Source organism: Rutidosis leptorrhynchoides, chromosome 8, assembly GCF_046630445.1.
Source record: "Rutidosis leptorrhynchoides isolate AG116_Rl617_1_P2 chromosome 8, CSIRO_AGI_Rlap_v1, whole genome shotgun sequence".
In the NCBI taxonomy this organism is placed as follows: domain Eukaryota; kingdom Viridiplantae; phylum Streptophyta; class Magnoliopsida; order Asterales; family Asteraceae; genus Rutidosis; species Rutidosis leptorrhynchoides.
The window spans coordinates 4,557,996-4,582,912 of NC_092340.1; the positions used below are offsets into that span (position 1 = coordinate 4,557,996).

Here is a 24,917-nt window from a genome sequence, read left to right on the forward strand (position 1 = left end):
CCAGTGTATACATATTTGATAAATGGCGAACTGGTCCAAACGAACTTATTGTGCATGAATGGAAAATTGTTTAAAGAAAACCAACCGCTCTAAATGACCTTTTGTGCATGAATGGAAAATCAGTTACCAATCCAGGTGCTTGCTTGTTCGCACCCTGTGAACAAGTGTTTTCGGTCGTAACGGCTTTTTAGTCTTGGTGTTATTTCTAATAAAATCCACAGCTTTTCAAAAATTAAAAATAAAAAAGTTACCAATCCTTGCATAAACCCAAAAATGGACGTCTATTAACTAGTACACAAACAAACAAGCGGGTACCAAACGTTTTACATCTCACGCGTTCGTAGTAATGCTGCTTCAGGCTCTTGTCTTTGCTGTTGAGGTTTCTGAACTTGCCCGTCTCCGTTATCAAGTGTAGTACTAGATGATGGTTTTGCTCCTGCATCCACAAGATTTTTGAACCAAGCAGGTTTCTGAAATTTAGGGCTGTTCCTATTTGCACCACCGGGGGAGGAATCTGGAGACCCGGGGTTAGTATTGTTGGATGCAATGCCAGCAAGAAATCGATATGCAACTTTGCTTGCTGTCACAATCTCTGCTTTAGCTTGTCTGAACTACATTCATTTGAAAAACAAATTTGGATTAGGTCAGAATTTTTAGACGCTACATGGGGACATTTGCAGCCAAATAAGGTGAAATTTTTGGTCAATTTAGGCATTAGTTTAACCGATAACATGTCAAATTTGTAATGAAAATTTCAGACCTATAATGAAAGAATTCAAAGAGCTTAGAAATCTTCAAAAATTATATAGAACTATTTTGATTCTGTAATTCATAGTATCTTTTACATGTTCACAAGTTTAAAAGATTCATAACAAATGATGAAACTATTAATTGCCAAGATAACAAATGAGACTATTGCTGATACCATAGAATATAGAAACACAATAAACACATTAGAGAACTGATGCTCACCCGAATAGCTGCGTTTTCTGCTATTTCCACAGCTGTGTCACCGGCATTAGCAAACCTGTTCACCCAACCTGTAAAAATAGTAGTTCGTGAGGTTTACATAAATGCCCAACTCCCAATTTTCTCAGTTCCAAATTGTTAAACTAATATATGCAACAATCTGACATGGTCTATTTATAACTCGAAACCAATACAAAACCGTACATATTGAAAAGCACTACAAATTCAGCCAGATTTCCTATAATGAAAATCAACCTTAATTAAGTGGTTCGTTTCCCAAAATAAGAGAGAATATTGTTGGGAAAATATTCCATACATATTTGGAATTGATTAAATAAATCGGTAGTCAAGTATAAATCCCTTAATTGTTGGGATTTACATTTATTGAGGGCGTTTTGTTTACTAATACTTATCCTTAAGACTGTATAAATAAAGAGTTCTTGGGGTGAGATTAGTTGTCTTTGCCTAGTGCAAGAACCCATCTCATAACTTTGAGATCGTCTTCTCCCTCACTTTATCTAAGTTTGTACTTATTTAATCGATATATACATATAACTTGGATAAATAGTTTGTGTTCTTCATTTCCGCACTTATAAATGTTAATTTCTTTTGATTGAACAACAAAACGGGGTCTGTCAAATATACCTAAATATTATACCGGCACAAAAATAGTATATTGTGGAGCATACTTAAAGCTTAATCATCTCAAGGAATGCACATCGAATTCAAGAAAAAATAACAGAAATAAGTATTATGATAGAAAAGTTATGGCTCACGATGGAGATGGATATATTTGATAGCAAACATTAAACCAACCTGGAAGTTTAGATACACCAAGAAGTTCACATAACTCGTTGCAAAAGTGATTGCAGTTTTTCGAAAGCAAATCATAACTGTTTCCAGGCCACTCTCTGCTAAGTTCCCTGAGGATTTGGTTCACCATAGATTTAGATAAGTTTGTCTTCCCAAGCACAATGCATTCACGATATGTGTACATTGGATTCTTTTTGGCAGGACAACAGAAAACTCCAGTTCCTTGCTCGCAGAACCCAAATGACCATTCGTCCTCTCCATAAATCTGTCAATTCAAACAAAATATATAACAAAGTACCCAATAGAAAACGTAACCTCAATTAAGAAAACTTGCACCAAACTACAATCGTATCCCGTCTACAAAATGTTTACTACACTTTTTTTCCCAAGGAGCGCAACTATAAGGATTGATATCTATTATTCCCCGGGCAAAATGTTGTCACTCGCACAAACTCTCCTAATTATTATCAGAAATCTGTTCTTACAAACATCGGTTGTCTAGTAGCAATCAACCACCCGATTCTAAATGTTAGACTACAGAGATAGCATATTTATCAATCAAAATCGATGCATAATAATCATTAAATTCCTTATATTTAGCATTACTCCATGCAGCTGCATTGAGATCCATAGTAATCAACAATTTCCAAATTATTACACACATAACAGGTTTATAATAAATGAACTCTACAATTAGGTGGACTTCACATATCAACAACTAGATTAGTAGATATAGAAACCCTACATCGTCTTAAAAATAAAATTGATTATTGAGATATAAATATAGTGCGTGTGTGTGTGTTTTAGGATCTAATTAGAGCTCAAACACAAGTAAGAAGTGTAATGAACTAACTCAGAAATAGATATATAGATATATAAGAATATATATATGTATAAGTATTTGACCTGAACGGCGCTGTGGAAAATGCCGCCGAGAGCGATGCCGTCTTTGAAAATCCGGTTGATCTGAACGATGGTGTTGTTAGTTTTATCGGAGCTGCTATTTGTTACGTCATATATATGGAGCATAACTTCCGCCATGTCCGCTGAACTTGATTTTTACAGACCTTAACTATTTTTTTTTTTTTTTTTTAATTTCAATTTCAAATCAAATAGCTCCGTGACAAATTGAACAAATTCAGATCAAATTATTATATACCGATTATGGATAGGAATTTCATAATCATGGCGACTAGTAGCTTCAATCGAGGGTAACTTTATCGCTGTTGCACGTCACAAGGACAACGTGGTTCAATTATTATGAGTAGAAGTGAAACGATTTACTCCCGTTTCTTTAGGTTTTTTAAATTTCAAGTACGAGTTTAATTATTTATCTTTTACTTTTACATTTTCCCTTTTATTTAATTTAAAAATAAAAAAGAAAAGATTCAATTCAATTCAATTCAATCTATATCTATATCTATATGTATATTATTTATATTTATATTTATATTATATATAATAAGAAAGTAACTTTTTGCTAATCAATATTCAAAAAATTTTAAATGAAGAAAAATGGACCATTAGATTAAATAGCATCTTTCAATAATGACTATTAGATTATTTGATCACTCAACATTTGTCTCTCTCCTAAAATTCTATTGTTTATTGTCTAAAATACCCTCTAAAAAACGCTCCACACCTAATGAAAAAATAGGGGATTACTTACTAGATTTCATTCAATTGTTGAATCTAACCAAAAACAATACGCTCCTTCACATTTCAAAAACAAATTAGGGTTCTTAGTTTGCAATCCATGATCAAGAGCTCATTCACGATTGAAAAATGAATTTAGGGTTCCACACAAATAAAAAAAACGGGTTCGAGCAGGTACAATCAGAGTAAATTTGGGTCGTGCATGATCTAAAATAAAAGGCAAGTCGAAGCCTTCATCCATGTACAATTAGGGTAAATCTACGATTCCCTTAACTACGGTCTGTGCAATTTACAACCAATTATCAAGTTATATATATTGATTTTCATGAACATTAGGGTTTGAATTTATTTTGGATGTTCTGTATGTTTCTTACAGGTTAATCTGGGTCTCACTGATTCTTGGCAATATATTAAATTGAAGCTGTTTTAGGTTGGTTAATTAATTGTCAACAAGAAGAATTACCGAGACATCTTTTTTGCAGTCCAAGGCAATTTACTTAATTGTGAATGGTAACAAAGCTTTTGAATGGTAATCGTCGTTCGTTTTCCTGTTTGCATTAGTTAAATGACAATTTCCTTTTCTAAACTGAGTTTTTGAGGAATGCTAATAGTGCATATGTTCATACAAGATGTTAGATGTATGTATGCTGAAATCCCCTCTCCATAGGTGTAGGTATGTATTTGCTAAAACTGGTGTATGTATTAATTTTTTTAAAATTTGTTATTGAAGATTGGCTCAAAACAATTTTGATCTGAATGTAGGGATGAAGAACCAAATTCAAAGGAAACAAGGCAAAAAGAAGATGATTGAAAGACGGTTTATATCGTTTTTAAACATAACCCATCTTATTTTGAATACCAACTTCATAAATCAAAACTATTTATCTACTATGCTTATGTTTCTTTCAAATAATATTATTTATTGCAATCTTGATCTGAATGTAGGGATGAAGAACCAAACGCAAAACGAAACAAGGCAAAAAGAAGATAATCGGAAGACGATTTATTTCGTTTTTAGGCGTAACCCATCTTTGGCGGTTGACATTCTTACTCATTCTCCTCAACCTGCACTGCTATATATGGTATCTTACTATTGAAACCTTTGAAACTAAGCTACCCCTTTTTGTTGATGGTTATTTTAACTAAGATGTTTAGTTTTCTACATATTTAATTTTTCAACCAAACCAAGTACTTTGGTTCTATATGGTATAATTATCGTCATCGCGTCCTTTTTTAGTTGGTTGGTTCTCTTAATTTCAAGTTAGACCGTCATTCAAACAATTTTCATTAGAGCTGACTATATGTGCGGGTGGGGTAACAAGTCAAAATGAGCTCATTATTAAACTTCACCCTTGGGGTTATTGAATCATATGATTTACTAATTTGTATGCATAACATAATTAATAGATTTACTAATAAGCAAAATTAATTTTAAATGTATGGAAATGTAATGAAAAAAAAAAAACTGAATAAAAAGGATATGCCAAATTCATGTTGTTTTGATTAGAAGCGCATAAAGCACTCCATTTACATATGAATTGGTAGATTTGGGTTATGATTTATGTTTAATGGATCAAATGGGTCGACAAAGTTATACTATTTATTTAATACTACTTGCTCAATTAAATACATATTCCCACATATTGATACTTATAAATGAGTCAGGATGAAAGTTATGTTGGTCAACTCAACCCCTCTTTGATGGTTTTGAACTGCACATACACATTACCTGTTTTGACCATACTTGCATGGGTCTTGACACAACCATTTAGTTAGCTATAACTTTTTCTTCAAGATCTAATCGACGCACGCCTCTTATTATTTTTATTGCAGGATTTATCTAAAGCATAACTGCAGTTTTGTTGCACTTGCACTGCTTTTTCCACTCTGACCCAAAGTTTGGCTGATTTCAGAATGTGGCAACTGGTAATCTTCATATTATATATAATAACTTTGTGAAATTTTACATGGTCCATTGTTTTCGTAAAATAGAGCTTGCAGGATTTTAAAAATGCTTACGAAACCAAACTCTTGAATTGTTATTCGATTTTTTACTATATGAGATTTCAATGCAGATGTTTTATAATGTTAAAAATCCTGGATTTTTAAAAAATTAAAATCAAATCCTGTTCAACGAGTTTAAAATTTTTAATTTTTTTTAAATTAAAAAAATATATTATAAATTGTTTTAATAATCCAGGATTTTAAAAAATATATAAAAATTTACTTTCAAATATATTGGTTCAACAACTCAAATCGTCCTTTAAGTTTTGTAGATTCTATAGCATGTGTTGTTTAATTTTTTTGTCGATTTACTAAACCTGAAGGTGGAAAGAATGTTTGGTTGAACAATGTGTCGCCTTTTGTGTTATGAATTAACTTGAAAATGTCTATGCATAAAACGTTGGCAGGTCTTGGTGCATTAGCTTGATAGCAGTGCTTTTATTTTAACATTATATCAGTGAAAAAAATACGTAATGTAACGTTTTTAGCAGTCTGCTTTCTGTCGATGACCTCAAAGTAATTCCCCATCCATTATTATATTTCCAATCATACATTTAGTTTATTTATTGAAGGAATTGGTGTATATTTCATCTACTTTATTCTTAAAATGGTTTTTATTATTCTATTTCATATTCATCAAATTCTCATGTGATTAGGTGAGATGTGTTTTAAGCCTTTTTTATGGGCATCTATATGCATATAATCTATTTCACTTTGCGACGTATCTTATGTATTTATGTGATATGCATGTACTTTGTATTGGAAGCGGGTGGCATTTAATTTCATTGATTTCGATTGGGATGTGCAGGTTGTCAATGAGCAATTGAATGGTGAGTTTTTTTTTTTTTTTTTAAACTTAGTTTTTGTTGTAGCAAATTAATGTCTACAAGTTATAATGTTATATCTTATCATGTTGATCTACATGTCATGTGGATTTATATCATGTGTATTTATATGTTGATCTACAAGTCATGTGTATTTATATGGTGTTAAAATGATATGATAAAAAAGTGTAGTCTTTTAGTCAGTATCTTCGTTGCTCATGGATTTGAAGTTTATATTAGGGTTATGGTTATCTCATTATTCATTAAAACATGTTTTATTCCTGATATCAGATTGAATGAACTCAATATGTCATTAAAGGGCCGGTTTTCGATCAAAATGCTTATCTTTTTTTTCTTGAAATTTTCTAAATAGTCTATGCTACCAACGGGTCTCTACTTCATTCTATCATCACACAGGTCAGATGTCTCTTTACTTCAAATTTATCATCAAACAGGTCACTGTTTTAATTTGTCATCACACGGGACGGGTCATCACTCTAATTTGCCTACACACAGGTTAAATGTGTCACAAGGGGCACCACTAATTCATCAACACATTGGTCAAATGCCCCAGAAGTTACAGATATTTTATGAAGGGTTGTTACTCCCCTCTGTAGCCGATACTCTTTGATTTATCCCCAATCTAGACTGTTTAAATTTGAAACTTTTTTACTATAATTGACACATAATAATTAAAGTTGGCTTGGAAGTGGTGGAGATTATGGTACAAGTAGCCAGGTATGAAAAAAACTCGGATGAAAGAATTGGAATGAAATACAGTAGTAAACAAAATAATTTGTATTTAGTCAATAAGGGCAATAAGGGTATTTTAGGAAGTTACATAAAAAATAGTGGATTTATAAAAATGGAGTGTGGAAATATCACTTTCCTTGTGATATGTGTGGAATGTATGTGATCATTCATAGATATTTACAAATTGTGTAATGTCATTTACCATATTATTTTTTTAAACTACTTTTAAAGCTTTCCATGAATATTACGGGTTCCACTTCTGTTGTTTTGTTTGAGGAACATCTCTCGAAATCTATCAACATAAGTGTTAGACTGAAATGTATGTTTTTTATTTGTTACTAGCTACTCCGATCACTACCCCCTTTGTAATTTAGAATACTGTGTTATTACTAGGCCACCCACATATACTACCAACCAATTTGCATGAATTTTTCACTTATTTATATATTGTAACATATGATGATTTGAACAAATTAATTAGGGAAATAGTAATAAAATACGTATATTATATTATGTTACTAAAATACAATGAACTATATGATACACCGTATTCTTAGAAGAAGCTATAAAAGTCTTCTATGCATAATCCCGCGAAGTCGCGGGTTATAAACTAGTTCAATTCAATTCAATATTCTTTATCTTGACGTTTTCCATTGTGTGATTTTGAAAAGAAATTGAACCCAACCGCAATTGGTAATTATATGTTGGGAAGAAAGGAAAAGAAGCGAGATTAAAACTTGATAAATTATATTGATGGTTCCGAATTTTGTATTAAACATTGCAACTTATCATAAACTAATTCTTGACTTAGTTATATATATATATATATATATATATATATATATATATATATATATATATATATATATATATATATATATATATATATATATATATATATATATATATATATATATATATATATATATTCCTAATCTTTTTTTTTTTTAACAGCTAAGATTTTATTAAGAGCCAAACTACCTAGCGAGAAGCTAGGAAGCGGCGAGCAACAAACAACTTACAAGGGCTTTACAAGCCAACCGTTCCAACTAATAGTACTTCTGCTTCTATTACAAAACCAATTAAAAGAAAAATAACGAATAGAATCAAAAATTAACTCTTTCTTCATGCAGGGCTCTGCGAAAATGACATCATTTCTGAACCGCCATATATGCCAAAGGGACGTAGCAACAATCTTTTAATATATTTTCTGGATGATCTTGGATTTAACAAATACTAAATTTGTTCCGTTAATTTGGTCACGTGAGTAGAGCAGCTGAAGGGTATTTTGGTCAATTTTAAAAAAATATATATATTGGCTATCAAACCGTCATTCATAAACGTCCCCAAAAAACAAAACCCTAATTTTTTCATCGTCCCCAAAGAGTCAAAACCCTAAATCGACTTCGAAATGGTTGTTTGTTGATGTGGTCGAATCGTTGCGCTTCATACACCATAGACCGAAAGAAATCAAGGTCGTAGGTTTTATGCTTGCCCGATTAAGGTACTTCAGTTTAATAAATTGTTTGGTAGTTGTCTGACTTTTTTTCATTCAATTCGAACATATGTTTTTTGTTTCAGGATTCCACTTGTAGGTTTGTTGGTTGGTTTGGCCCATCAATATGACTTGTTTCAACTACATTCTTTCTTACATGATCTTTAATTTCTTCTCGTGTACCAAACTCTTGCTCAACATAAAAAAAAAAAGTCATACTATCATCTGCTTTACTTCTTTCTTGATGACTTAGTTATATATATATATATATTTTTTCTTTCTTGTTAATTCATCAGCATACAGACCCTGGATCACTACCAAACTGATCATTATCCAACTCTTCAATGACAATATATTTCTTTTCTTGATCAACTTCTGACATTTTCATGTTACAATTACCCATGTACTCACAATCCTTATCTATTGCAAAATGAAAGTCACTCATATCTATCTCATCATATTCAAAGTTATTGTCTTGGTCCACTACGTAATCCTTATCTTCACTATCATTTTGTGCATTCTTTTTTATTTTGGTTTTATGTTCTTTTTCAGCATGATCATTATCACTGTTAACCTGAGTTGCTAATTCATCCAAACAACTAACTTGACTAACTCGAAGAAGTTCATCATATTTAACAAACATGCTTATTTTCTTATGCTTATCAATATAATCCCTTAAAACATTCACATCTGTAACAACCTAACCCGTTATCCAACTGAATACGCAAAGTATTTTTTTTATACAGAACAGTGCGCGGCGCGCAGCACCTTAGGGTGCGCGGCGTGCACATGCCAATTCAGCTTCTGTCCGGTTTTGTCAATTTTGAAATAAAGATTTCCCACTTTCCGACATATTTAGAGGAAACGCTTTTCACAACATGTTCTAATATGTAAAACTAACACGTTTCAATAATAAAACAAGTTTTACGAACCGGACCCACATATGGCCGAAATACGAGTTTCATACAAAATGCAAGTTTCGACCACACTAGTTTAATTTTCAAACGACACTAGAGCATGATGTTTGGGGTTAAACTACCCAAATCTCGGTCAAACTTCCAAAGCTAACACATCCAAAAAGCGTCCCCTATCAAAACAAAGCGGGATCACTAATTCAAACGAACGCCCTTACCCTTGTCTATGCCGGAGCCTATAAAAAGGTAAACAACGAGAGGGTAAACAAAACGTTTAGTGAATGCAATAATTATACATATACATATATAACTTACTTACTTGAAAACACTTATACCAAATCTGCATACATACTAGCAATATAATTAGCATACCTTCAAAATGTATAACGCTAAATCCTCGATAACATAAACTAGTATAACAATAGCATATAACGCAAACAATACAATATGCTACAACACAATACACATCATTGATGTTCACAACATCCATTAGTATTCAAATCTCAAGGCTAGCCCTACGAATGGTATCGTCAACATCGAACTTAATCCCCATTCGTCCCAATAAATGTGGTATCGTCAACATCGAACTTAAACCCTCATCAAACAATTGTCACTACAATAGTGGTATGGCTTCGTCAACATCGAACTTTAAATCCATATTTGAGGTATCGTCAACATCGAACTTTAACCCTCAATTAAACAATCAACAATATACTCTAGGATATGGTATCGTTAACATCGAACTTTAACCCATACCCCACAAGCAAATAAATCATAGACATACATATATAATTATTCCACTCACCTTAACGATTCGGTGATGGTTTTATACTTCCGAAAGCTTCAAAGCAAAGTACCTAATACAATAAGTACTCAATCAACATACAAACTAGTTGGACTAAACACCAACAATTTACTGATGTGCATTTAATGACTTAAATGCATTAAATGTCCCATTTACACCAAAACCGTTCATTTAATGTCAAGACCACCACGAATCACTATAAGCTAGTGATTAATGTCCAACCACACTAACTAATATATAATTAGGGTATTTCATACCCATCTTTCCCAACTAGGTCAATTATTACTCATTTGACCATGTTAAAGTCACACACCCATTTCGGGTCATCCACTAACCCAATTAACACCCATTTACTTAACAACTAGGTGTGCTAGAAATTAACTAACCAATTATGACTCATAAGCCCATTTATCATTTCAAAACCCTAGGTTAGTCATCCTTGAGTCCTCATGACTCAATCTTACCCAAGAACACCCAAAATCACCAAATATGGGTTTTATGTTCATCACTAACCCAAACCCTAACCATTAAACAAATTATAATATGGAAATCAAAGTTAGAGCTTACCACCACAATCACAACGTAGCTAGTGATTAGATGAACAACTTTAACACACGCGCTTTGGCCCGAAATTAACTTCTTCCTCTTTGATTTGAGCTTTCTCACTCAAGAACTCTCCTCTCTCTCTAGAATTCAAGTGGAATGGATAAAGGTAGGTGATAATGGAGTTATGACACTCCACTAGCTGATCTTGTGGCCTTTAACTCGTCCCCAAGTGAATTTACCAAAAAGCCCTTCCAAAATATCAATTAAAAGAAACAGAACCCGGCTACAGTAGTAGTGCGCCACGCGCACCCTTAAGTGTGCGATGATCGCACCCTGGCCTGGACAGCTTCTGACCTCTGTTTAAATTCCCAGTGATACCCACACTCTATGCACCATATTTACACTGTTGCATCATAATAATTTGGGTCTTACAACTTTACCCCACTTGAATTGGAGCGCGTCCTCGCGATCCAAGCCGCATGACAAGAGGGAAGATAAACTAACACAAACTCTTCGGCCTCCCAAGTAAACTCGGAACCTTTACTACGACGCCATTGAACTTTAAAAGTTCTCACCTCTTTATTTCTCAACCTTTTGACCTTCTCATCGAGTATAGCAATCGGCTCCTCAATATACTCTAACTTATTGTTTAGTTCAATCTCGTCTAAAGGCACCCATGAAGAATCATCCGCAAGACACTTACGGAGATGGGAAACATGAAATGTATTATGGATCCCCGCAAGCTCTTCGGGTAATTCCAAACGATACGCAACTTCACCAACACGAGCTAAAATTTTAAATGGCCCAATAAACCGAGGAGCTAACTTTCCTCATTTTCGAAACCAAATAACACCTTTCCATGGAGAAACTTTAAGTATCACCATGTCACCTTCTTGGAACTCAATTTGTCGTCTACGCTTATCGGCATAATATTTTTATCTATCTTGGGCCTTTTTCAAATGAGTCCAAATCATATCAATCTTGCTATTCGTCTCTAAAACCAAATCGGTGCTCCCAATTTCTCTTTGTCCCACTTCACCCCAACAAATTGGAGTTCGACACCTATGCCCATAAAGTATCTCATAAGGTGGCATTCCAATACTAGTGTGATAACTATTATTGTACGAGAATTCCACCAATGGTAAGTGCTCATCCCAACTACCGCCGAAATCAATAATACACGCCCGTAACATATCCTCCAATGTTTGATTTGTACGTTCGGTTTGACCTCCGTTTGAGGATGGTACACCGTGCTCAATTTAAATTGTATACCCATATCTTCATGAAACTTTTCCCAAAATTGAGATGTCAAACGAGTATCTCGATCCGAAATAATAGATATAGGAACCCCATGTCTCGATATCACCTCCTTGATAAACAAATTAGACAAAGTCTCTGACGATATCGCTTCCCGAATGGGAAGAAACAAGGCACTTTTCGTCAATCGATCAACTATCATTCAAATCGAATCAAATTGGGTCCTCGCCGTCTTTGGTAACTTTGTAATGAAATCCATGGTAATGTGCTCCCATTTCCATGTCGGGATTTCTAACAGTTGTAACATACCATACGGCTTTTGGTGTTCGACTTTAACTTGCAAACACGTGACACATTGTTCAACATACTTAACAACATCACGTTTCATGCCCGGCCACCAATACTCCTTCCTTAAATCAAGATACATTTTCATCGCTCCCGGATGAATAGAATACTTTGACTTATGTGCTTCATCAAGTAGCACTCGTCGATAATCCACCATCTTAGGCATCCACACTCTTCCTTGAAAGGACAACAAACCATGCGGGCCTAAGGTAATAGACTCCGTTTGCCCCACGATTCGTTCCTCATGCTTGTTGTTAACAAAAGCTTCAATTTGAATCTCACCAAGCTTCACAAGAAAATCGTTAGTAATAATCAAACGTAACGATCCTACACGTATCGCCGGATGTTGACTCTTTCTACTCAACGCATCCGCGACCACATTCGCCTTACCCGGATGATATAAGATTTCACAATCATAGTCTTTTACTACATCTATCCATCTACGTTGACGATAATTCAAATCTCGTTGATCAAAAAAATGTTTCAAACTCTTATGATCCGAATAAATCGTACATTTGACACCGTACAAATAGTGGCGCCAAATTTTCAACGCATGCACAACCGCCGCCAACTCAAGATCATGAGTCGGATATCTCGTTTCGTGTTCCTTTAATTGTCGAGAGGCATAAGCGATGACTTTACCTCTTTACATTAGAACACACCTGAGCCCATTTAAAGACGCATCACAATAAACCGTCATGTCTTCTACCCCTTACGATAACACTAACACCGGAGCATGACATAACTTCTCTTTTAACAATTGAAAAGCAATTTCTTGCTCGTTCTCCCAATTAAATCTCGCGTTCTTTCTCGTCAATTTCGTCAATGGAGAATGTAGTGACCCGAACTTTTCCATGTTTATATATATTAAATGAAATTGATATTTATATGATTAAGTGTTTCCAACATGTTAAGCAATCAAACTTGTTAAGACTTGATTAATTGGAATAGGTTTCATATAGACAAATGACCACCCAAGTTGACCGGTGATTCATGAACGTTAAAAATTGTAAAAACTATACGATGACATATATATGGTTATATATATAGTTAACATGATTTTATTATAAGTATGTATCTCATTAGGTATTTTAACAATGAGTTATATACAAAAAAAATGAGACTATTAAATTAAGAAACTCGAAAATGATATATATATAACGATTATCGTTATAACAACGTCTTACTAGGTACATATGAATCATATTAAGATATTGATACACTTGGTTAATTATGTTAAATGATAAGTAAATATATCATTAAGTGTATTAACAATGAACTACATATGTAAAAATAAGACTACTAACTAAATGATTTCGAAACGAGACATATATGTAACGATTATCGTTGTAACGACATTTAACTGTATATATATCATACTAAGATATATTATATATCATAATATCATGATAATGTAACAATTTAACATCTCATTTGATATAATAAACAATGGGTTAACAACATTTAACAAGATCGTTAACCTAAAGGTTTCAAAACAACATTTACATGTAACGACTAACGATGACTTAACGACTCAGTTAAAATGTATATACATGTAGTGTTTTAATATGTATTAATACACTTTTGAAAGACTTCAAGACACTTATCAAAATACTTCTACTTAACAAAAATACTTACAATTACATCCTCGTTCAGTTTCATTAACAATTCTACTCGTATGTACCCGTATTCGTACTCGTACAATACACAGCTTTTAGATGTATGTACTATTGGTATATACACTCCAATGATCAGCTCTTAGCAGCCCTTGTAAGTCACCTAACACATGTGGGAACCATCATTTGGCAAATAGCATGAAATATCTCATAAAATTACAAAAATATGAGTAATCATTCATGACTTATTTACATGAAAACAAAATTACATATCCTTTATATCTAATCCATATACCAACGACCAAAAACACCTACAAACACTTTCATTCTTCAATTTTCTTCATCTAATTGATCTCTCTCAAGTTCCATTCAAGTTCCATCTTCAAGTTCTAAGTGTTCTTCATAAATTCCATAAGTATAGTTTCATAAAAATCAAGAATACTTCCAAGTTTGCAAGTCTACTTCCAAGCTTTCTAATCCATTCCAAGTAATCATCTAAGATCAAGGAACCTTTGTTATTTATAGTAGGTTATCTTTCTAATTCAAGGTAATATTCATATTCAAACTTTGATTCAATTTCTACAACTATAACAATCTTATTTCGAGTGAAAATCTTACTTGAACTGTTTTCGTGTCATGATTCTGCTTCAAGAACTTTCAAGCCATCCAAGGATCCTTTGAAGCTAGATCCATTTTTCTCATTTCCAGTAGCTTTATCCAGAAAACTTGAGGTAGTAATGATGTTCATAACATCATTCGATTCATACATATAAAGCTATCTTATTCGAAGGTTTAAACTTGTAATCACTAGAACATAGTTTAGTTAATTCTAAACTTGTTCGCAAATAAAAGTTAATCCTTATAACTTGACTTTTAAAATCAACTAAACACATCTTCTATATCTATATGATATGCTAACTTAATTATTTAAAATCTGAAAACACGATGAACACCATAAAATCGAATATACGCCGTCGTAGTGAAACCGGGGGCTGTTTTGGTTTGGATAATTAAAAACTATGATAAACTTTGATTTAAAAGTTGTTCTTCTGGAAAAATGATTTTTCATATGAACATGAAACTATATCCAAAAATCAAGGTTAAACTCAAAGTGGAAGTATGTTTTCTAAAATGGTCATCTAGACGTCGTTCTTTCGACTGAAATGACTACCTTTACAAAAATGACTTGTAACTTATATTTCCCACTATAAACCTATAATTTTTCTGTTTAGATTCATAAAATAGAGTTCAATATGAAACCATAGCAATTTGATTCACTCAAAACGGATTTAAAATGAAGAAGTTATGGGTAAAACAAGATTGGATATTTTTGATCTTTTTAGCTACGGAAAATGTTTAACAAATCTATACAAATCATATCCTTACTAACTTATATTGTATTATACATGTATTCTAATATATTATGTAATCTTGGGATACCATAGACACGTATGCAAATGTTTTGACATATCATATCGACCCATGTATATATATTATTTGGAACAACCATAGACACTCTATATGCAGTAATGTTGGAGTTAGCTATACAGGGTTGAGGTTGATTCCAAAAATATATATATATTGAGTTGTGATCTAGCCTGAGACGTGTATACATTGGGTCGTGGATTGATTCAAGATAATATATATCGATTTATTTCTGTACATCTAACTGTGGACAACTAGTTGTAGGTTACTAACGAAGACAGCTGACTTAATACACTCAAATCTTTAAAACATAATAAAAATGGTTGTAATTATATTTTGATCATACTTTGATATATATGTACATATTTGTATAGGTTCGTGAATCGATCCGTGGCCAAGTCTTATTTCCGAGGAAGGAAATATCTGTGAAAGTGAGTTATAGTCCCACTTTTAAAATCTAATATTTTTGGGATGAGAATACATGCAGGTTTTATAAATGATTTACAAAATAGACACAAGTACGTGAAACTACATTCTATGGTTGAATTATCGAAATTGAATATGCTCCTTTTTATTAAGTCTGGTAATCTAAGAATTAGGGAACAGACACCCTAATTGACGCGAATCCTAAAGATAGATCTATTGGGCCTAACAAATCCCATCCAAAGTACCGGATGCTTTAGTACTTCGAAAATTATATCATATCCGAAGGGTGTCCCGGAATGATGGGGATATTCTTATATATGCATCTTGTTAATGTCGGTTACCAGGTGTTCACCATATGAATGATTTTTATCTCTATGTATGAGATGTGTATTGAAATATGAAATCTTGTGGTCTATTGTTACGATTTGATATATATAGGTTAAACCTATAACTCACCAACATTTTTGTTGACGTTTAAAGCATGTTTATTCTCAGGTGAATACTAAGAGCTTCCGCTGTTGCATACTAAAATAAGGAGAAGATTTGGAGTCCATGTTTGTATGATATTGTGTAAAAACTACATTCAAGAAACATATGTCGATGTAATATATTTCTATTGTAAACCATTATGTAATGGTCGTGTGTAAACAGTATATTTTAGATTATCATTATTTGATAATCTACGTAATATTTTTAAAACCTTTATTGATAAAATAAAGGTTATGGTTGTTTTAAAAATGAATGCAGTCTTTGAAAAACGTCTCATATAGAGGTCAAAACCTCGCAACGAAATCAATTAATATGGAACATTTATAATCAATATGAACGGGACATTTCAGTTGGTATCCGAGCGTTGGTCTTAGAGAACTAGAAAATTTGCATTAGTGTGTCTTATCGAGTTTGTTAGGATGCATTAGTGAGTCTGGACTTCGACCGTGTTTTCTTTAAAAATGATTGCTTAACATTTTTGTTGGAAACTATATATTATTAACATGTAAATATTATGTGATATATTAATCTCTTAACATGTTTGATATTGTGTGATAGATGTCTACCTCTAGCACAAATTCCATTGACTCACCTAATAATAACAAAGAGTCGAATATATATTGGAAAGATTCACAAGTTCTCGAAGAACTGGAAGAAGAGGAAACAGAACCGGAAGAAGAGGAACCAGAAGAAGAGGAACCAGAAGAAGAGGAACCGGAAGAAGAAGAGGTTCCGGAGGGGGGAATAGTAGGAACCACAGAAAACCGGTCAAATAAAAGAAAATCCTCAACCAATGGACCAAAGTTAATAATGGTCAATGGTGTTTCCGCTAAGGAAGCAAAATATTGGGAAAATTACCAATTTTCCGATGAATCGGATCCGGATGAGGATTCCGATGATGTTATATAAATTACCCCGACCCAATTTAATGAGGCAAAAGAAAATAATAAGGAAAAAGGCATCAAAATAGAGAAATTTGATTCCGACCCCGATGAACTTTATATGTACCGTCAACACCCGTATTTTCAATATCGTGACAATAACCCGGGAACCTCTAAACCACCAGGTTTTTCTAAACCAATGTGGAAAATGACGACTCGTATTAGAGGAACACCATATATTCCTAGAAAATTAGGAAAACGAACCAAGTCCGAAGAAGAAGAAACCAGTGATTCAGATTAGAGGGTTGTAATCATGTTATGTATTATATGTATTGTAGTGTGCTTGTACTTTTATGTTCTATGTAAAAATTGCTTGTATTGTTTGTTAATTATCTTTTACGAATCTAATCCTTGTCTATTTTACAGTATAAAAACAAAGTGGATGTTAAGGGTAGACAACCGAATATTTTAGAAGACTTACCAGAGGATATGATTGAGGAAATCTTGTCTAGAGTCGGTCAGAATTCATCAGCATATTTAGTTATGGCGAAATTAACTTGTCAAACATTTGACAGACTTTCCAGAAATGCCTTAATTTATAAAAGGCTTTCCTTTGATAGGTGGGGTATATCACATTGGGGAGACCATAAGTTACGCCGTGTTTTCTTTAAAGAGTTAAATGCGAGGAACCCAAATGCAATTTTACGCTACGGGTTAAGAACCTATTTTGACTCAACATATCCCAACATAGGATTTCGTGAATTAGAAAGAGCTTCTAACATGCAACATAAAGAAGCATGTTATGCTTACGGGTTAGTGATGTTCGCTTCTTAACAAAGTGAGAAAAAGAACATCGGATTGCAACTTTTAAATAAAACCTTCCCACAAGTAACGGATTCAGTAGTTGGGGTGAGAAACAAGGTTTTTAGATTATTACGAGGCTGTTGGACATTACGAAACCCTCGTCCTTTTAACGACATTACAACATGCTGCCTAGCTAATGGTCATAACGGTTATTTTCCACAAGACCAAGGATGGGAAGTCATCTTAGTAAAACCAGAATGCATGACTTGTTTCTGGACTTATGAATTACGTGTCTTTATTTCCTTTGCTGAACAACTTGCGTATTAACTAGATTTATCTTCAAAACTGTCATGTATCATAGTGTACTATATTTCATGTTATATGTAATATATCAAAGTTGTAAGTTTGAAGAATATTTGTATGTGATATATTATTATAATCAGTTTTTCATATGGAATTGTAGTAGTTGAATTGTATATTAGCTACTAAGTATGAACTTAACGGGTAGGTAGTACCCGAATTTAAACTTATAAAATGCTAATATGAAGAAAAAGCTTTTATAAATGAGTTCATATTATGCTACGAAATACTATTGACTACTCTTAATATTCTGTATGATTAACTCGATTCAATTGGCTATTTTGAAGGAAATGGCACCGACTACTCGACAGACCATGAATATGAGCGAAGAGGAATTTCGTACCTTTCTTGCTGTAAACATAGCCGCGGTACAGGCTGCGCTTCATACCAACAATAACTCTGAATCTAGCAATGCAGCTAACGGCGCAAGAAATCGTGTAGGATGCTCCTACAAAGAATTCACTGCCTGCAAACCTTTGGAATTTGATGGAACCGAAGGACCAATTGGATTGAAACGGTGGACCGAGAAAGTTGAATCGGTGTTTACCATAAGTAAGTGTACTGAAGAGGACAAAGTTAAGTACGCTACGCATACCTTCACAGGTACTGCGTTAACATGGTGGAACACCTATCTTGAGCAGGTAGGACACAATGCTGCTTACGCACTACCGTGGTCGGTATTCAAGCACTTGATGAACGAGAAGTACTGTCCCAGAACCGAGGTCAATAAGCTCAAGTTAGAACTTAGAGGGTTACGAACACAGGGATTCGATATTACTTCGTACGAAAGATGATTCACAGAATTGTGCCTATTGTGTCCGAGAGCGTTCGAAGATGAGGAAGAGAAGATCGACGCGTTTGTGAAAGGGTTACCGGAGAGAATCCAAGAAGATATAAGTTCACACGAGCCTGCCTCCATACAAAAGGCATGTAGAATGGCTCACAAACTAGTGAACCAGATTGAGGGAAGAATTAAAGAACAGGCGGCCGAAGAGGCCAACGTGAAGCTAGTCAAAAGAAAGTGGGAGGAAAACGGTGATAAGAGTCACCAATACAACAACAATCCCAACAATCGCAACATCAATCGCAACTACAACAAACGGCACAACAACAATAACAACAACTACAACAATCATCCCAACAACAATAACAACCACAACAACAAAAACAATCAGAAGCAGCTATGCCAAAGGTGTGAAAAGTATCACTTGGGGTTCTGCACCAAATTTTGCAACAAGTGTAAAAGAAATGGTCATAGCGCGGCGAAGTGTGAGGTCTACGGACCAGGGGTTAACAGAGCAAAAGGAACAAATGGTGTCGGAACGAGTAATGGCGGAGCAAGTAGTGTCGGAGCAAGTTATGCCAATGTAGTTTGTTATAAATGTGGAAAATCGGGCCACATTATTAGAAATTGCCCGAACCAGGAGAACAAGAATGGACAAGGCCGCGGAAGAGTTTTCAATATTAATGCGGCAGAGGCACAGGAAGACCCGGAGCATGTTACGGGTACGTTTCTTATTGACAATAAATCTGCTTACGTTTTATTTGATTCGGGTGCGGATAGAAGCTATATGAGTAGAGATTTTTGTGCTAAATTAAGTTGTCCATTGACGCCGTTGGATAGTAAATTTTTACTCGAATTAGCAAATGGTAAATTAATTTCAGCAGATAATATATGTCGGAATCGAGAAATTAAACTGGGTAGCGAAATATTTAAGATTGATTTCATACCAGTAGAGTTAGGGAGTTTTGATGTAATAGTTGGCATGGACTGGCTGAAGAAGATGAAAGCAGAGATCGTATGTTACAAAAATGCAATTCGCATTGTACGAGAAGAAGGAGAACCCTTAATGGTATATGGAGAAAAGGGCAACACGAAGCTACATCTTATTAGTAATTTGAAGGCACAAAAACTAATAATAAAAGGTTGCTATGCTGTTTTAGCACACATCGAGAAAGTACAAACTGAAGAAAAGAGCATCAATAATGTTCCCGTCGCAAAAGAATTTCCCGATGTATTTATGAAAGAATTACCGGGACTACCTCCACATTGATCTATTGAATTTCAAATAGTTCTTGTACCAGGAGCTGCACCAATAGCTCGTGCTCCTTACAGACTCGCACCCAGCGAGATGAAAGAACTGCAAAGCCAACTGCAAGAACTATTAGAACGTGGTTTCATTCTACCAAGCACATCACCATGGGGAGCTCTTGTTTTGTTTGTCAAGAAGAAGGATGGTACATTTAGGTTGTGTATTGACTACAGAGAGTTGAATAAACTTACCATCAAAAACCGTTATCCACTGCCGAGAATTGACGACTTATTTGATCAACTACAAGACTCGTCGATTTATTCGAAAATCGATTTACGTTCTGGATATCATCAAATGCGAGTAAAGGAGGATGGTATTCCAAAAACTGCTTTTAGGACGCGTTATGGTCATTACGAGTTTATGGTTATGCCGTTTGGATTGACTAACATACCAGCTGTGTTCATGGACCTTATGAACCGAGTGTGTGGGCCATATCTTGACAAGTTTGTCATTGTTTTCATCGATGACATACTTATTTACTCAAAGAATGATCAAGAGCACGAAGAACATTTGAGAAAAGTGCTAGAAGTATTGAGGAAAGAAAAATTGTACGCTAAGTTTTCAAAGTGTGCATTTTGGTTGGAAGAAGTTCAATTCCTCGGTCACATAGTGAACAAAGAAATTATCCAGGTGGACCCGGCAAAGATCGAAACCGTTGAAAAGTGGGAAACCTCAAAAACTCTGAAGCACATACGTCAATTTTTAGGATTGGCTGGTTACTACAGAAGATTCATCCAAGATTTCTCCAAAATAGCAAAACCCTTGACTGCATTAACGTATAAAGGGAAGAAATTTGAATGGAAGGATGAACAAGAGAAGGAATTTCAGTTATTGAAGAAAAAGCTAACTACGGCACCTATATTGTCATTGCCTGAAGGGAATGATGATTTTGTGATTTATTGTGACGCATCAAAGCAAGGTCTTGGTTGTGTATTAATGCAACGAACGAAGGTGATTGCTTATGCGTCTAGACAATTGAAGATTCACGAGCAAAATTATACGACGCATGATTTGGAATTAGGCGCGGTTGTTTTTGCATTAAAGACTTGGAGGCACTACTTATATGGGGTCAAAAGTATTATATATACCGACCACAAAAGTCTTCAACACATATTTAATCAGAAACAACTGAATATGAGGCAGCGTAGGTGGATTGAATTGTTGAATGATTACGACTTTGAGATTCGTTACCACCCGGGGAATGCAAATGTGGTAGCTGACGCCTTGAGCACAAAGGACAGAGAACTCATTCGAGTAAAATCTATGAATATAATGATTCACACTAACCTTACTACTCAAATAAAGGAGGCGCAACAAGGAGTTTTAAAAGAGGGAAATTTAAAGGATGAAATACCCAAAAGATCGGAGAATCATCTTAATATTCGGGAAGACATAATCCGGTATAGGGCTGAAAGAATTTGGGTACCAAAATTTGGAGATACGAGAGAAGTGATACTTAGAGAAGCTCATAAAACCAGATACTCAATACATCCTGGAACGGGGAAGATGTACAAGGATCTTAAGAAACATTTTTGGTGGCCAGGTATGAAAGCCGATATTGCTAAATATGTAGGAGAATGTTTGACGTGTTCTAAGGTCAAAGCTGAACATCAGAAACCATCAGGTCTACTACAACAACCTGAAATCCCGGAATGGAAATGGGAAAACATTACCATGGATTTCATTACTAAATTGCCAAGGACTGCAAGTGGTTATGATACTATTTGGGTAATAGTTGATTGTCTCACCAAGTCAGCACACTTCCTGCCAATGAGAGAAGATGACCAAATGGAGAAGTTAGCGCAATTGTATTTGAAGGAGGTTATCTCCAGACATGGAATACCCGTCTCTATTATCTCTGATAGGGATGGTAGATTTGTTTCAAGGTTCTGGCAGACGTTGCAACAAGCATTGGGGACTCATCTAGACATGAGTACTGCCTATCATTCACAAACTGATGGGCAGAGCGAAAGGATGATACAAACGCTTGAAGACATGCTACGAGCATGTGTTATTGATTTCAGAAACAGTTGGGATCGACACCTACCGTTAGCAGAATTTTCCTACAACAACAGTTATCATTCTAGTATTGAGATGACGCCATTTGAGGCACTTTATGGTAGAAAGTGCAGGTCTCCGATTTGTTGGAATGAAGTGGGGGATAGACATATTACGGGTCCGGAGATAATACAAGAAACTACCGAGAAAATCATCCAAATTCAACAACGATTGAAAACCGCCCAGAGTCGACAAAAGAGCTACGCGGACAGTAAAAGAAAAGATATAGAATTTGAAATTGGAGAAATGGTCATGCTTAAGGTTTCTCCTTGGAAAGGCGTTGTTCGATTTGGTAAACGGGGGAAACTAAATCCAAGGTACATTGGACCATTTAAGATTATAGATCGTGTCGGACCAGTAGCTTACCAACTGGAGCTACCTCAACAACTCGCGGCTGTACATAACACTTTCCACGTCTCGCATTTGAAGAAATGTTTTGCTAAAAAAGATCTCACTATTCCGTTGGACGAAATCCAAATCAATGAAAAACTTCAATTCATTGAAGAACCCGTCGAAATAATGGATCGTGAGATTAAGAGACTTAAACAAAACAAGATACCGATTGTTAAGGTTCGATGGAATGCTCATAGAGGACCCGAGTTCACCTGGGAGCGTGAAGATCAGATGAAGAAGAAATACCCGCATCTATTTCCAGAAGATTCGTCAACACTTTCAACAGCTTAAAATTTCGGGACGATATGGTTTACAGTCCCACATGACTATAAAAATTTAGATCCATTAAGGAAATTGGATCTTTATGAAAACATTTGATCTTTTGAAAATTAAATCTAGTTTTTACCCTAGATATGTTTTCCGAAATAACCCTTTACCGGTGTTTGCAAATTATTTTTGTGGGTTTGGTGGGTTTCAGATTTGAAAATTTTAGCTCAAAACTTGCAGTTTTGTGTCACCCACTTGCTAACCTTGTATTAGGAAAGCAACACGTCCAGTTTACTTGTCCCGTATATTACCTTTCGGTAAACTACCGTCCGGTTGTAAAGGAAAGCGTTGAACAAGCAACTGTTAAGGCAATGTCCCCTGACATGCTTTTAATTATGGTCTATAACGTGTCGGACGCAATTACTATCCTTGGTAGGAGCAATAGTAAAGCTCACCCTTATAATTTTCTGGTCTGGCACAAGGTCCTGTCTTTGACCATGCTATGCAACCACCGTTCTTACGGTTGACACCCGATTTGGTTCAGGTGACCTAATGAATTCCAGGTGAATTCCTAGGATTTTACGTTCAATGGTAATGAACGCATTGAAAATGGGTTTTTAGAAAACAAATCGGTTTGTAATTTTGATCAAAATATTTTCTCGTTCAGGCTCGAGTTTAGATATCATTGAATTCCATGAGTTTGTAATTCTCAATCTTTAAGGTCAATCTCAAGGATTGAGTAATATCAGGCTTAAAAGCTGATTTTTGATCTTTTAAGGAGATTATCCTTTCTGGGGATCTGATTCATTAGTCTTATCCAGCTAATTTTCATGGTGCCCCCCATTGTACGAGATAAATCCTTCTCATGGTTAGGATAAATCTGACCACTTGGCGACCCTATTTAATGCTGAGGTCCATGGATTTCCTGCTGATTTTAGTGATGACTTTTCTAGGTTTTTCGTCAACCTACAGCTGGTCTGGACGACAACTTCCTGACCTAAATCAAGAAGCGCGTTTCTTTTTCGGAAGACTTTACTTCCTTTTAATGATGGAATTGATTCATCGTGTAGATCCATCTCTTCTTTTATTTCATCGGGTAAAACAGTTTAGTTTAGTCCAAAGCAAAAGTATTTTCAGTTATTTGTTACCGATATATGTGACATATGTTTAAGATAACTTGGTAAATTTTCCGACACTTGACTTTTATTTTCCTTTTTATTGTCCTCTATTCCATTTTAAATGAATTTTAACATTTTGGTTTGTTTCTCAATTTATGTCCTTTCCGAGGTAACAATAATTTCGGTGTTAAAACCTAGTTTTATCGTTCATAAATATGTATAAACATGATTTTGAGTTCATTTAATTGAAAATTTTGAAAAATTTTACTAGAATTGGGTAGTCAGTATATAAGACTAGGGTTGTTCTTTATTATCAGAGAGCACTAGATTCTAATACAACTACTGCTTTACTAGTATTTTTAATGGTAACCCAGTGTTTAAGATAAAAATTTTAAAATCCGAAAGAATTTAACCCCTTCCCACACTTAAGATCTTGCAATGCCCTCATTTGCAAGAAATCAGTAACAATTTAAATTATTGAGGGTGATTTGTGTGAAAATGATTAAATTTTACCAAAGTTTCCAAACATATTCGTGTTTGCTTGCTGAATGATAAATGGTGCATATCATTTGTTCATTCCGTCTTGTTGTTATTTCACATATATTT

General features: G+C 34.5%; 1 protein-coding gene across 1 annotated transcript; it reads right to left on the bottom strand.

Moving 5' to 3' along the window:
* Positions 1-323: 323 nt before the first annotated feature.
* LOC139862109 (deSI-like protein At4g17486) lies at positions 324-3,066 on the bottom strand. Its single transcript, XM_071850659.1, has 4 exons — positions 2,689-3,066; positions 1,786-2,047; positions 973-1,040; positions 324-611 (listed from the first exon to the last, which is right to left on the bottom strand). Exons 1-4 carry the CDS (start codon positions 2,821-2,823, stop codon positions 324-326), a joined length of 753 nt encoding a protein of 250 aa, XP_071706760.1. The 5' UTR covers positions 2,824-3,066.
* Between the last annotated feature and the right edge of the window lie 21,851 nt (positions 3,067-24,917).